We start from the raw sequence: 15,430 nt of genomic DNA on the forward strand, positions 1-15,430 counted from the left end.
TTGAGAACATGGTTGTTGTTCAATAATAAAATTATTCCTCAAAAATACAACTTGCCTAATAATTCTGCACTCGCTGTATGAATGCAGCATCAGTACCATCAGATTTTTTTTATTCACCATGCAATACCACTGGAAAATATTCTGATTGGCAATTGCTTTGATTGATTTTTAAGCATGACAATGACCCAAACACACTTCCGCAGTAAAATGCAGTTAAAGCATTTCTGGATAAAAAAAAAAATGAGTCATGGATTGGCCTTCCCAGAGCATGGACCTGAAATGGTGTGGGATCATGTTGAAGTCAACATCCAAAGTATCTAAAAGAAAGCTTGTCTAAGAGAGTTCAACCTGTGATGTAGAATAAAAGTGCTCATACCAAATGTTGACTTTCAAGCTTGCTAGAATAGTATGAATTGTTTTTGCTTAATATTCTAGATTTTTTCATACATATATATATTTGCATGTTTCTGCACCTATTTCCCCTTTTCTTAACACAATACAAAGAAATGATGGGTGAGTAAAAACTTAGTTGCAAGTTCTACAAACATTTCTTCCATTTTGACGTATATTTGTAGCTTAAATTTATTTATTTTTTACCACGAATTTGTACAGTACTTTGTATTTCAAAACTCATACAAGCATGCATCAGCTCTATGTGCTACTATAGTTTTTCTTATGATAATGTTCTAATGACTGATGGACTTTAATTACTCGCATTGCTGCAGTACTGTGTCCTATTCTGTTATTTCAGTACACAAGAGCTTTAATATGTTTTGGCACATTTTTCTTTTTCAACACTTGGACAGTTCAAACCGTGATAAAATGTACTTGTAAACAATCCTCAAATGACTAAATAAATAATCAAAAGATGCATGCTTTTTTTTCTCCCATTTGTCCTTTATTGTTTTCTAAAACTCAAATAAATGATACTTTCTTTAATACTACAATTCATAGAGCCAAAAAATAAGCTCACTGTAGAATGTAAACTAGATCAGGTGAAAATAAATAGTTGAGGGCAAAAGTATCATGATGGCCACAGTGAAAAAAAACAAAACTTTTTACACTTCTTTTCCAGCACAGTGTGTGGCTCTGAGTCTTTTTTTCTTTCTGAAGGCAAATTCATTTTTTACAACTCCTAAATGACATATTAAATTTTTTTAAAATGCATCACAACAGCCCTATAAAAGCATGATAGTGAAAGGCAGTGAGTTTCCCTACACCAAAAACACAGTTACAATCAGAGATTGGTAAATTCTGTAGCAGATACTACTCTTTTCCCAAACTTCCCTGATTATGGAAATTCAAAAAGCAGTTGTGGTTACGTGAGATACAAAGAAAGACACAGCACTTGAGGCATAACACTCGTGATGTCCTCTGACAGTCCCCAAAACGGCACCTGCCCCCCTCTCCCTCTCCAAGCTGCTCCGGCCAGTGACCTGAACCGTCATATCGTGTGGCTGCGTCTGGCAGAGGACTCTCCTCCACCAGGATGGGACTGCGGGTTTCATTTGTTGTGTGAACCTCTGCTGCCGGCGGCTGGGGAGGAACTGAGTCTTGGGTATCCGAGCTACTAGAGAAGATCAAAGCCTTGGACACTTCCAATCTGAAAGCCATGAGAGTCAAAGGTGGCACGGATGCTCTGAAATCCTGTCGATACAGGAGCCAGGAGTTTACCAAAGCCAGATCCGTGAGGTACCAGAGCACTGCTTGGGGCCAGCAGCTTGGTGCAGAGGCAGTGAGGGGAATTGCATAAAGATTTTTCAGTTCTCTGTGGAGACGGGCCGACATCTGGGCTTTCTCAAAGTTTTCAATGAGAGAGGCCGCGCTCCTTTGGCCATTTCCCGCAGTAGAAAGTATGAAGCCACAATGGGATCGGCGCAGCATCAACTTCCCATCTGAGCTTACAAACTCATCACCGATCTGTCCTCGAGCCCCTCCCACCCTGCCTGCTCCATGAACCCCAGCAGCTAAAAGGCGTTCGAGCATCACAGGGGTGGACAGTTCCTGTTTGCAAAGGAACACCATACTACCTTTGGGGACCATTTTTTCTACAGCACCTTCTTTGTCTGAGAGATCCACCTTAAGATCGACATGTAAGAGTAAGCCGTCAAATCCAATTAAAGCAGTGCTGTAGAGCGACAGTTTGTTGTTGTGCACCTTCCCAGTGAGAGGAAGCGGATATTGGTCAACTGCATAATCGCCCTCTCGTCTTAATGACTGGCACCCTGCTTTGAAACGACACAATAATGGCTGAACTTTCCACAGGGGATCCGCCTGTTTTGAACCATCTGAGCCATTTGCCTCGTCACCACATTGATCACTATCACAAGTTCCTTTGTGGGGATTAGCGTTGGCTGGATACTTTGAAGAAGTCAGCTTCAGCGTGCGAGACAGCTCGAGGAAACGGGACAACGGGATGGCTTCAGCAATCAACGGCACCTTAGTCAAGTCTTCCCAGTAGAGCTTTGCACTGGGAAACTAAGAAAGTAACAATAGAAAAATAAAATAAAATTAGGCTTTAGCATCTAACCAAGACTGAGGTAATAATTTCAGTAATCAGACAGGCAGAAATACAAACCTTCAAAGTTCCCATTGCGATGTGGATCCCAACAAAGCGTGCAACTTCCCTGGCCGTGACAGCGTCAGGCATGTTGGACAGTTTATTTGTACAGTTGGCAAGTTCTACCCAGGTATCCCAACCAAAATACTTAGAGAAGTAATCAATGGGCTCTCTGGTTCTGTTGCCATCTCTTGGTGCATTAGACGGGATCACGGATGTTGGCAAACTAAGGGGGGAATAAAGTCAAAAGAACATCAAGAGCAAATCTTACATGTATTTAACAGAGGAACAACAGCAATAATAGAAAAAAAGGTATTTAGAGTTATTTCTATGTATGATAGTTTTGTAGACTCAAAGAAGGTCTTACTGTACCTTTGCGATGTGTGATCTGACTGTTGTGCGCTGATGGCCGAGTTCTTGGAGAAATAGGCCATTATTTCTGCTTCTGAATCAAGCTGAGGATCTGACAATTCAAAGCCACCCATATCCTCTTCATCGGGACTTTGGAGGAGAAACTCATGAAGATCTGGTAGGTGCTGCCACTCAGAGTCTGACACAGCTAAAGGACAGATTTATTAAGTTTTATTGACATCATCAATAAACAGCTTAAGAAAGTCTCTTAAATATAAATACTAATCATTCCACAAAAGGGAACCAACCTTGTTGCTCGATGACCTCAGGATCTGAAAAAAGACCTTCGACTCTTGTTTCCTGATAGTCTGGTACAGAATTGATCGATTCACCTGTTTAAACAGACTCAAAATTAATATATAAGCCTTTAAGTAGTATTTGGAGAATACCAAATATAAAAATCAATAAGAAAGTCAAGTCTCTTCCATTTGTATAACTGAAAAATACTGGCGATCGTCAGTGAAACCCCTCAACCTGCTAGTAGACACACCTATGTCATCAATTTGAAAATCTTATGTGGTCCTTGTCATCACAATCACAAAACTTTCAGAACTTACTCTGACCTTGGTCACTGAGATTTTAACTCATCCACAATTTTTAGTAGATGCACCTATGCTATCAATTTGAAAATCCTAGATGACTTCCTTCTTGAGTTATTGCACTTGTAAGATTTTCAGAAATCTTGATCTCTGATATTGACATTGAGGTCACTGAGACTAAAATCACCTGAGAGTTTTGGTAGCTGCACTGACAGTAATAATTTGAAAATCCTCATCCCTACATTCTCAAGTTACTGCATTGACCAGATTTTCAGAAAAGCTGACCTCTGAACTTTAGGTCAAGGTCACCAAGATCCAAACTCATCCAAGGTTTTTAGCAAATAAACCTGTGGTATCAGTTTGAAGCTACTATGCAATTATTCACAGACTTAGGGGTCAACGCTGCCCACCCGCCCATCCAGCAGGGTGATGACAATACCCCATCAGCCTTTTACGACTGAGGATTAAAAATGGTGGATTTCAAAGTAAGTGGAGGTGGAGGTCGAGTGAGTTACTCACGTATATCACAATCTGCTGTTTGACTTTCTGTCTGATTTGCATCGTGGGATCCCTCTGGGTTTCTGCTGGTCCCAGCAGATTCTACTAGGACCTCTCTCTCCTCCTCCTTTATTGGATAGAAAATACACTGGCTGGTGTTGAACTCTGGTAAGATGCAACAGTCCGTTGTCCTCTCCCCAACCTCTACTGCTAAAATACAAATCAAAGAACATGATTTAACATGGCACAGTGGTTTTCCAAGAGTTATACTCATTAGCCAGAAGGTGATTAGCCATGAGTGGAATCAGAGGTGACAACAGCTAAACTTTGGTTTATCCAATAATCAGAAATCCTGTTACTCTCAAAAAACTAACATTTGATTTAAAAAAAAAAAAGAAATCAAGAGATACTGTGCCAGGTGGTATGCAGACTGCAGAAATCAATAGTTTTATAATTACATATTGGTTGAGAAACCTTAATACTTACTTGGGATGACTGTATTTTCACTAAGTGCCTCTACATTCCAGCGGATGTGTCTGCTGCCATTTGTGGCTGGAACATCATTCACTATGAGGCTGCTTTCCTCTTTCACCAGAACAGTCCTTATATCGCGATGATGCAGCGGCTGCACGCTTGCAGTCTGTCTATTTTGACTAGTGGATGCAGTCAGTGGTTGATTCGAACTGTTCTCTTCAACCTTGATCTCATCACTTCCAAGAACTTGTACCTCATTTTCAGTGATGTAGCCCAAACCCTGTAATGAAAACAATTTCTTAAGTATGCAGGGTTGAATTCTATCTAACATAGCTGGTACTGCAAGTGTCTCACCTGTGCTTGATTGTCGCTTGCCATCATCAGGCACTGCTCCTTTTCAGCAGTCGCTCTCTGTCTAGAAGTAAGGAACTTCTCCAGTATGAGGCCTGGAGACTGGTCCATCACCTTATCTTGTTCCGTTCCTCCATGGAGCCCTCTTTCCTTCATTACTTCTTCAACACTCGTGGTAATTGACTCCAGCTCAAAGACGACTTGGTCTTCGGGAGATCCCTCTAACGTAGAGGGAATGGAAGGCAACAAAGCACCAGGAACATCTGCTTTGTTGATATTTAATTTGGAACTTGTCTCCGGCTGTGCCGTCTTTGTGCCGATCTCACAGTCAATCATTTCTGAATCTGAGGTTATGGGACATTTTTCATAAACTACCTGACAATAATCCTGCTGTTTCTCTGAGTCTTTGGGAGCATCTCCAGCTGAAACCCTCTTTGATGGTAAATCCCTTTTCAGACGCCCTGTTCCTCTACTCCTACCTCTCGCAGAATTCATAACTGCTCCCTTTCCTTCTGCTTTTTGCCTCTGAATTAAAACTTCTTCTTCTTCTTCTTTGATCTCCACTTGATAAGTGGAACATGAAACAGTCTGCGAAGTCAGACTATTTTCAGTTGTATCATTACTGACTAGGATAGATCCTTTATTATTATTTCCATTTTCAGAACTGCAGCTTGCAATTGATTCATTTTGAGGAACAGTGTCACGTTGAGAAGTCGGATCGTCTCTCTCACTCTGTTCCCCAACAGTGACTAAATCTACCTCTAGAAGTAAATCTTCCTTAATATCTTCCTCTGCAGTACCCTGGACTTCACAATCAGAGTTGGAATTCCTTGGGGTACCTTGTTCTAGCTTCTTATCATCTGATGCCGAAGGTTTTTCTGTCTCATCAGTCTTTGTCTGAGTAGAGCTACTTAAAGTGGTTTCGGATGTGAAATCTGGAAGAGTCCCATAATGTTTCACCTGTTCAGATGATGAGTAAATGATTGGCGATGTATGAGATGGATTACCATCTTCTGTTCTGCTTCCATTCTTATCTTCATAGGTCTTCACTTCAGCATCTGGAGGAGGTATGGGTAAAGATGGGGAGGGGATCAAAGCTGGAAAGGAGAGACTTTGTTCCCTTTCTTCTAATGCATTCTCTCCCATCTCTGTCTCAGTGTCCCAGTCTGTAGCAGCATTCTTCACCCCAACAAGCTTTTCACTTCCTTTGGGAAGCTGGTAAAGATCCAAGGTTGAGACGCCTTCAAAGATGTTCCCATTGGTGTAAGTGAGACTGGGACTTTCTACAATATGCACAGTTGCCTTGTGCTTCTGTAGGGATGAGACTTCACCAAATCGCTCTCCACAGTCCTTACACTCTAAGGAACGCTTGGAATGAGATGTTATCACTCCTTCAGTCTCTATTTTTGAGGAAGCTTTACGTTTTCTGGTGTTCTTTGGCTTGGCAGGCGTTGGCTCAGGTGGTTGATGAGAAAGCTGGAGCGAGGACATCAATGAAAGTGCTTTCTGGTTCTTCTTGGGTCTTCCTCCTTTTTTCTTACCTTCTGCTGTGAGATTATCTGTGCACTCACTTGCTGGATACTTGAGATTGTTGTTGTTAGTCTGTTGAGACATTGTCTGGGACTCATGAGGCGAAGCCTCTGAGGCTTGGGTTGATGCCTTGGAAGGGTCCAACTTGTAAACTTTCAGCTGAGGCTGTTTATGGCCTTTTAGTAGAAGCAGAGAGTCTTGCTTTATATTTGAGCAAGGTGTGTCTGCCTTTTTGACTTTTCCCCCTTTTTCCATGTCTGTCTTTGGCTTCCCATCCTTTGCATTTTTGCGTTTTTGCTTCTTTTGTATTATTTTTGTCTGTTTTTTCTTTGTAAGTATAGGCGATGCTACAGTTTTGTGCTTACTTATTTGCACAACACCCACACTGGCCACTTCCATTTGCTTTTTCATCTTATTTTTTCTTGTATCCTCTTTGAGCTGTTCTACTTGTGGGGCTTGGGTCGATAAGGGTGAGTTTGTTTCAGCAGTAGATAATACTCTTTCTACTTTTTTATCCTTTTTTCCTTTCCTTCCCTTCTTCTGTGACGGTACTTTTTGCTCTGTGAGTTTTTTGGGTGGTGTCTTGCTTCTTGTCGCCTCTTCTTGCATTGGCTGACGCTGCTGCGAAGGCTTCCTCTGTTTCTTGTTTTTCTTTTCTTTGCTTTGTGGGCCAAATTTAACAACAAGGTGGGGTTTTTTTGACCTTTGGCGCTTGGCAGGTTTGGCATCAATTTGTAAGTCATCTTGGTAGATGCTTCCCACAAAATCTTGCATATATCCTTGAAAGAAAAAAGCTCTGGCTGGCTTTCTTTTCCGGACTTTCACCAGCTCTTGGGCTGACATTACATTAATGGGTAATTCTGAGATCTTAGCCACCTTCTTAGACTGTAATTGCGACAGAACCTTTTCTTCAGCAGGCGGGTTTTCTGATTCAGACAGGTTATTCTTGGAATCTTCCAGCAGTTTGTCAGGTGGTTCTTCTTCAGGCTTCTTTTGTGTCTCTTCTTGTGTGTCTGGATCTATCACAGGGTGCACCTGATTTAGATCTACTGTTTCCATATGTGAATCAAAAACATTTGTGGAATGGGTTTTCGATTCACTTGAAGCTTGCGTGAGTGTGTTTGCTTGAACAACTGTGCAAGAAGAAATTTCCTGTTCCTCTGGTTGTAAATATGTTTGCTCCAACTCAACGGTAGGTATAAGAGGTGGAACTGACAGGCTGGTCTCTTGCTCATCTAGGACGGTATGCTCTGTAGTCTTATCGAGAGTCTCTAGTTCTGTAGTTGGTACCAGAGAGGAGGAAGGGATTTCATTTTGTTGGATTGCTTGGGATTGCTCTAGCACCTCAGTTGGTATCAAAGCAGGGGTAAGTTCTAATATGACCGTCTGCTCCAGATTTTGTTTAGGATCATCTACCTCATTCTGACTAACCATTTGCTCCACAGGATTAGAATGAAGCATATCAATATCCGGTTGCTGAAGGATCTGATGCATCCCCTCTCCCTCAGGTCTCTCTGCTTGTTCAGTTGGAACAAGCGTAAGCTCTGCATTTTCACCTGCTGCTATGTGAGGACCTAATACTGAGAAAGTGGGATTTTCTAGCTGTCCATCTGGAGTAATAGGTTCCAGTATAATTGTTTGCTCCATTGGATCATATGGATTGTTTGACGGGTCACCTTCATCTGTCTTAGAGTCTGTTTGTTTCAGTCCTATAAAATCTATCTGCGGTGGACTGAGATTCACATTCACCGGCTCTAACCCTTGTGATACTTGCTGCACCTCCAGTGGTGGAGCATGAGGTGGCACCTGCCCCAGTATGACAACTTGGTTCACTTTCTGCACATTTCCCAAAGACTCAATAAGTTTGCGAATCTGCTCTGTGTCAATATTGGCATCAACTTTTTGCAGGGGTCCGTTCGGCTCCACCTGTAGTAGTGCTGGTTGGCAGATGGATATCGGAGTTATAATGGGTGTAGTCTGTTTCACTTGCTGACCTTCTGGGAGAACATTACTGGCAGTAGCAGGCAAGGAATTGTGTTTAGTTTTCATGTGGTGCAAACGTGTCCTGGAACTCTTGAAAGTGGCCTTGCACATAGAACAGGGATACTTTGTTGCTGAAGCACCTAGAGACAATAAACGAAGAAACTTTATGCTGATGCTTTTAATTCATTTCAAGTCATGACATTTCTATTTAACAACACTTTACCACCTGTACCAATGGCTTTTTTTCTTACCATCATTTTTTCTCGGTTGTGCTTTAGCTGTGGTTTCTCCCCCCTCTCCTTCAGCTCCCTCCGGCGAGTGTAACACCAAATGTTTCTGCAGAGCCTTGGACATGGTGAACCTCTTTCCACATTCCTTGCAAACATAAGGCCTCTCTCCAGTGTGTGTGCGCCGGTGATACTTCAGCAATGTCAGCGTTTTGCAAGGTTTGCCACAGTCAGTGCAGGCATAACCATCTTGGCCAAAATGAATTTTTTTATGAACGGTCAGCTCTGATGACTTGTTGAAGGCCTGACTGCAGATTGGACACTTGAAAGGTTTCTTCTCTGTGTGGGCTTTCTGGTGGACCATGAGCTCTGTGGAGTTTGTGAAATGTCGATCACAAACATAACAAGCAAACAGGGCATTCCTCAGTATGCACTGTTCATATTCTGCTGGGTGGCTCAGCTTGAGATGACGTTCTTTGCTCTTGTGATCGCTGAAGATTATATGGCACTCCATGCACTGGAGGGAAAGCTGAGATGCTACAGGGGAAAAGGGCAGAAGCAGAGTAAATACATATAACACACGTCTGTATCCCTAGACTCAAATCCATACAAAACATACATGCTTGCAAAAACAAACACGTGATTCTAGGATTATTTCATTTGCGAATGTGTAGGTAAATTTGGATGGAGGTAAAGACAGGTTAAGAAACACCCGACAAAAATTGTACTGCATAGTATTGCAAATTTTTTCCATGGCAATATTGTATCCATAATGGGAACCAAATATCAATATTTTGTTAAATAAATGAAATACTATTAACAAAAGGGTATCTCATGCACCTCCATCCTGAGATAACACATGTAGTCAAGCAAACTCAGATTAAATTGACTCGACAAAAGAAACATCCCAAACTGGACACACTTAGCCTGACAAAGCTAATGGCTCAGTCACAAAGTTAAAGACAGGACAGCAACCTCCTTACAGCTACAAAAAACACGATTAAATAAAAAATTGTTTTGTGCCTGGTGACTGCATTGATGTTTTTCACATTCTGTGACCAATCCCAACTTGCTGTAACTAAATGGTTGCTTAGAGCTTGGACTGACAATTACTCATAAAGAGATTGTGGAATGTTTGCAAATATTTCCTCTCTAATTTACAAATGTAGACAGATTGCCAACATATTTCCATCAATGTGAATGACTCTTTGTTGAGTCAAGTTTAAGAACATAGTTTGCAGTTGAAGAAAGGGAGGATAAATCGCAGAATATGCATATATAAGCATACTGGAAATTGTTAGAAATCAAAATAATATCGTACTGTGGGTAAAGTACTGTGATAATATTGTACTGTGGAGTGTCTGGTGATTCCCACCTCTAATATCAACCCAACCAAAATAATTTCTCACTTTGAGTTTTGTCTGCTACTGAACATTAGATTCTATTGACTGTACAGATTTAACCAAACTTCAAACAGTATCAGCTTAATGAAGCAATGTTAGGTTTACATCTTGTAAAAGTACTGCAAAGGATACAGTCATACACAGTTAATTACTGTAGATATTGTTTACAGCAGAATATGATGTCTCCTGTAATTCTAAATTTGAAATAATAACAATCAAGCAGGTCTCTCAGTCCTTGACAACATATAACATGGAAAGACAAGTAAAAGACTCACATGTGAGAGGCATGACCAGCGGTTTGGACATATCCATCTTCAAAGGATCTACCATGGCCTTCTTGGAAGGAACATATTTCCTGCCGTCACTCACAGCTTTCTCCTGCTTTTTACCCTTTTGCCCATCACATCCAGCATTCATGTTAGTTTCAGGTACCGCTGGTTTTGCAGCTGTGTCCACGTCCATCCCTACCTTTGCAGGTGTTTCTGCTGATTTTAGCCTTGCTGCACTTCCCTCCGGTGCAATTACCTCCTCAGTCTCAGCAGCAGCTCCCTTGCTGTCTTTTTTGTGTGCATCTAGCTCATTTTGTGCTGGCTGAGCCTCAGTGTCCAGCGGTGGCTTTGAGGTCGCTGTGGTCACAGGGTTTGACCCACTCTGAGCCTGGTTTGCAGTCTGCATTTGTAGTCTTTCTTGTTCAGATGTTTCTGCGAAGTCAGGTTCCAGACAGAAACACATATGACTGATAATTACACAGATACTAATCGCCCTACCTCATTTACCTTTTTGCCAAGACTGCGGGTTCTACACATTTTAAAAGGAGTGAAAAGCATCTCTGTAATCCACATAGCGACAGCTGGGGGACTGCCGCATATTGTTACTGAGCTTGTAACATTTGCATTACAAAAAAAACAAAGCAAAAAAAAAAACAAAAAAACAACAACATGGGGCTCAGCCGCCACAATGAGGTGTTAAAGAATAAAAAAATAAATAAAAATTAAAGACATGTGAAAACATTTGAGGACCATATTCCTACTGGTGAGTTCCTTGAGCAATGTCTCTCTAATAACCAGACGAAGATAATGGTAGCCTGGTTAGCCTAATTCACTGATTTGCGGTAAAAATCAGAGTGCAAAATGCGATACTTCCGCTCTGATAAAGCGCCAAATACACTAAATAATATTTCTCGATTTAAGACCATCCATCTACACAGACGCCCACTTACACAGACACGGTGTGTGGAAGTAGGAGGATGTAGATTCAGCGTTACCTAGACTCACTCGTCCGCCCAAACATCACCGCGTCGTTTCTGACAAAGCCTGCACGGAGGAGATGCAGACATCGTGACGTCACGTCTGACAAAGCTCGCGGAGGAGTGACGGGAAATGTAGTTTTCCAGCAAGTTTGGGCCACTCTGAAAACTGTTGCTACCGGTTGGCTTCCTTGACCAGTGTTAAGTCCGTTTCAGTTTTTTTGTTGCAACAAATAAAATATCAGAAGAGGGAGAACAAAAACCTTTAAAAAAGTGTAATATTCATTTTTATTGTAAAATTTCCAGGAATCCTCAAAGTGCAGGTGTTCACAGAGACACAAAGACTTTGTAGTATAACCTTCATAAACTCACACTGGGACTGCACACTCATGTCATGTGCACGCATGCAAACATAATCACAAAAACCATCATTCTAATGTGAAGCGTCTGTTGTATATACAAACCCAATTCACAAAAAGTTGGGATACTGCGTAAAAGATTAATAAAAACAGACACAATGATTTGCAAAAGTCATCAGCTCATACATTTTTCACAATACAACACAGAAAACATGGAAAATCGTTAAATTGAGAAATTGTACTATTTCAAGAAAAAAAATAAGCTAATTTTGTATTTGATGGTAACAAAACACGTGTGTGGCGTTCCTTCACCTTGTAACAACAATTTGCAAATGTTTGGGAACTGAGGAGAGCATCTGCTGGACTTTTGTGAGAGGAATGTTCTCCCATTCTTGTCTGATGTAGGATTCTAACTTTTTCCATTTGATGATGCATCAAATGTTTTCAGCTGGTGAAAGGTTTGGACTGCAGGCAGGTCAGTTCAACATCTGGACTCTTCTGCTCCAAAGCTGCTGTAAGAAATGCAGTCTGAAATATGAAAGCACTTCCTTGGAAAAAAAGGTTGCCTGGATGGGACCATGTGTTGATCTAAAACCTGTATATACCTTACAGCACTGATGTTTTCCAGATGTGAAAGCTGCCAGTTCCATAGGTGCTAAAGCACCTCCATACCATCAGAGATGCAGGCTTTTTAACTGACCCAGAGAAGACAGCAGTGTTTCTGGATCATGTTCACATTTGGCTTCTTCACAAACCTCGACATGCAGTGATTTCAATGACAGAATTGTGTCAAAGATCCCAGGCATGCGACGTAGACGTTCGCCTTATCCCTTGCCCACAGAAATGTCTCCAGATTCTCTGAATCTTTTGATGATGTTATGAAAACAATATATTCAAAATCTTCATTATTTTAAGTTGAGGGAAATTATTCTAAAATTGTAGATGCAGTTTTTGTTTTTTGCAGATATGCAAAACTCTGCCCCTCTAAGATGTAGTTTATATACTCGGACTGTTCCCATTTAACCTAATGAGCTGCAAAAATGTTCCTCCTGCTGTTTCCTTTTAGCACCACTTACCTTTAAAGCCTTTATTGCCACCATGCAAACTTTTCTGAGTCATGCCATCAAATTTTTAATGATTAAACGTTTTTCTTCAAACCCTACATTTTCTACATTTAAACATTTGAAGTGTTCTCTGAAAAAATAAAAACTGGTCTGTGTACTTTCCAATTGATTGCATTCTGTTTTGTTTTTTACATTTACTCATTGCATTGTTTTTGGAATGGGCTTTGTATACGGAGTTGTAGATGTCTCTTGCATTTATGTGCAGCCCTCGATTTTAATATAGCACAAATTACTAGACTTAGCAGCAAGTACAGAAGCTTATGAAGTTGTGTGCTTATTTGCTTAATTTATAATTCATGAAATCTCATAAAAGTCTCTTTAGTGCAATTAGCTCTCATTGTATTACTAAATAAACCACTGAATATCATGAACTGTTACATTTTTCAAACTAGTGACTGTTGCAGACTGGCCAACTATATCTTAGTGCTCATTAATACACTTACTCTAAAATCAGTGAAGTCGTTTATCATTCTTCCTTTATAGGTTGCCATTTTATGCGCAATTAAAGTGATCAGAAATGCTTTATTTGACAATATCTGGATGGAATTTCTGATTAGGCATCCAGATGCCCATTTTTAGCAACTAGTAATTCAACGTTTTTGAAGTCATAAACCTAATTAATCACTAGAAGAAAAAAACATCTCCACTTACTACATCAGAAAAAGCACATGTTGATTTGGTTAGTTGTGTGTCTGAGTTTAATTATACGTTTAAAATGTCAAAAATAAAAACAGACTTCAGAAACTTCTATAAAAGAATATGCCTTTTTATTTGGAAAACATCTCACACAAGATATCTGTGCACACCTCTGGATACTGGAATAACTGAGGTGAGGGAGAAGGAATATTGTCCATTTACTTGATAAAAGTCGGATGGACAGAAAGGCTGGAATTCAATAAATATCCCAGCAGTGAGTGAGACAGTGTTCAAGAGTTTTTATGTGGGAAACTGACAGAAAACTGAAGATTTCCTACAACAGTGTGTAATCCACATTTCACAGTGACCTCTGACCTTTCACAAACTCTGGAGAGAGGAGAGAATGAAGTGACAGGCTCTGGTGCACAACTGAGCAAGAAGACATGAAGATCAGTGTGTCTAATTTCAGAGACAGATGTCTTGTACGTCCTCAACTGGCACATTCATAAAATCCTCTCCGTGTCAACATCTGCAGTGAAAGGATTCTCCAGGATTTTTTTTTTTTTTTTTAAGGAAAACATTAAAGGAACAGAGTGGACAGCTGTACTCAAGTTTTCCTTTTTTCCTTTGACCTGTTTAATTCAAGAATGTTTCTCAGACTCTTGGATTTTACGTACTGAAAATATGCCTTAAAAAGTTTAATCTCATAGCACATTGAGGCTATACCTCAAAAAGGCCTCCTTGGTGTAGATATTTGTTGTTAGGGTACTGTAACGCATGATTTTTAAAAATAAATTCATCAGGAATAAGTAAAAAAAAATTGTTTTAAAAAAAAGGCAAAAAGTTTTTTTGTAGCAGCTGTGTGACGTCCTTAAAAAAATCTGAACAGAAGCAGGGATGAGAAATCAAATGCTTCAGTGACACCTCATCCCTCTGTGTTATCCCACAGTATAGGCAACTCCCCAGTTGCATGTTTTATATAATGCGAGTGCAGCTTTGCCACATCATCAAAGCCCATATCACAGTCAAAGCACTCCCATTCCCAGTACTTATGGTCGCTGTGCACGTTTCTTTCCTGTGACTCTGCTTCGTCCGGCTCGTTTCTTGTTTTTGACTGTACGTCTCCTGATTTGGACTCGTCAGATAGATCAGCCAAGCTAGCTTGTCTCAAAATCTTAAAGTGAAACACCGGTTCTCCACAGTCTGACTTGTCAGATCTGTCACAATCCTCGATCTTCTCATGTGGACTTTGTAGCCCTGTTTTCTGTGTGCTTTCCTCCTCCTCTGGTCGTTCTTTTAAGTCTGCATTCATTTCTGGCTCTTCTTCAACACAAGGGAGAAGAGCACTTCTTTGAATCAAACCTCCCAGGTTCACAGAGTTGGTACGATGCTGTTTTTGATGCGAAATTACCTTTCCGGGATTGGAGAAGCTCTGCTTAGCTCCGCCGTGGTTGCTGAAGTGACTTGTGGGTTGTGCAGACGTGCGGATGGTCCCGTGCCTGTGATAGTGATTTTGCAGGTGTTTGTCTAGTGACGCTTCATCTCTAAAGCCGCGTGTGCAGCTCAAACACCAAAATGGATTCTGTTTATGTAGCTCAGTGTGAGCCAACCACAGCCCCGCAGAAGCAAAGTCCTTGTTACAAGTATCACATCTGTGAGGGGCTGATTTTAATGAAATGCTTGCTCTGTGAACTCTCAGGTGGGAGATTAGCCGTGTTCGTCTGATGAATAGCATCCCACAATCTGGACACTCGTACTGGCGCAAAATTGACTCGTCCGGAGGTTTCGCTGATGCAGAGGACTCGTTTTCGTGCAGCTGTTGGTGTTTTTTGAAAGAAACCAGGTACGCGTAAATCTTTCCACAGATCGAGCAAACATAATCTTTTCTAGGTGCATTCTTCACTGAGGCGGTGGAAACTCCAAAGCTTTGAATCGGGTCTGAGGTCCCTGTTTGGGCTGAATCGCTCTCATCACACTCAGCTGTATTACCAATCATGCTTTCATCTCCATTTTCTCCAGCATCTTCTCTCTCTGGCACTAGTTCTGCTACCATGTGGTCTTCAATCTCTGCTTCCGCCTCTTCCAGAGC

At 41.0% G+C, this 15,430-nt stretch overlaps 1 protein-coding gene across 4 annotated transcripts; it reads right to left on the reverse strand.

Annotated features, from left to right (window-relative positions):
- Positions 1-470: 470 nt before the first annotated feature.
- Positions 471-11,342, reverse strand: znf576.2 (zinc finger protein 576, tandem duplicate 2). 4 transcript variants are annotated; one of them, XM_042229057.1, is made up of 10 exons: positions 11,196-11,315; positions 10,252-10,677; positions 8,598-9,110; positions 4,837-8,486; positions 4,495-4,762; positions 4,030-4,215; positions 3,220-3,303; positions 2,933-3,119; positions 2,579-2,786; positions 471-2,478 (listed from the first exon to the last, which is right to left on the reverse strand). In XM_042229057.1, the coding sequence occupies exons 2-10, from the start codon at positions 10,649-10,651 to the stop codon at positions 1,267-1,269; spliced, it is 6,708 nt and encodes a 2,235-aa protein (XP_042084991.1). In that variant the 5' UTR covers positions 10,652-10,677; positions 11,196-11,315; the 3' UTR covers positions 471-1,266. The 4 variants fall into 4 exon arrangements, with proteins under 4 accessions (XP_042084991.1, XP_042084992.1, XP_042084990.1 ...); XM_042229058.1 differs by having other exon boundaries at positions 474-2,478; positions 2,933-3,086; positions 4,030-4,218; XM_042229056.1 differs by having other exon boundaries at positions 476-2,478; positions 4,030-4,218; positions 11,241-11,342.
- Positions 11,343-15,430: the final 4,088 nt, after the last annotated feature.

The sequence above is a fragment of the Haplochromis burtoni genome, unplaced genomic scaffold, assembly GCF_018398535.1.
Source record: "Haplochromis burtoni strain Fernald_Lab_line unplaced genomic scaffold, NCSU_Asbu1 Contig_376, whole genome shotgun sequence".
Classification (NCBI taxonomy): domain Eukaryota; kingdom Metazoa; phylum Chordata; class Actinopteri; order Cichliformes; family Cichlidae; genus Haplochromis; species Haplochromis burtoni.

What these genes read in the sequence shown, in the direction of transcription:
- znf576.2 (XM_042229056.1), bottom strand. Translation starts at nt 10,651, where the DNA reads ATGCAGACTGCAAACCAGGCTCAGAGTGGGTCAAACCCTGTGACCACA. An exon ending in TGAGGTCATCGAGCAACAAG is followed by an intron (nt 3,120 to 3,219) that starts GTTGGTTCCCTT and finishes TCTGTCCTTTAG; the next exon opens with CTGTGTCAGACTCTGAGTGG. An exon ending in TCGCAATGGGAACTTTGAAG is followed by an intron (nt 2,479 to 2,578) that starts GTTTGTATTTCT and finishes TTACTTTCTTAG; the next exon opens with TTTCCCAGTGCAAAGCTCTA.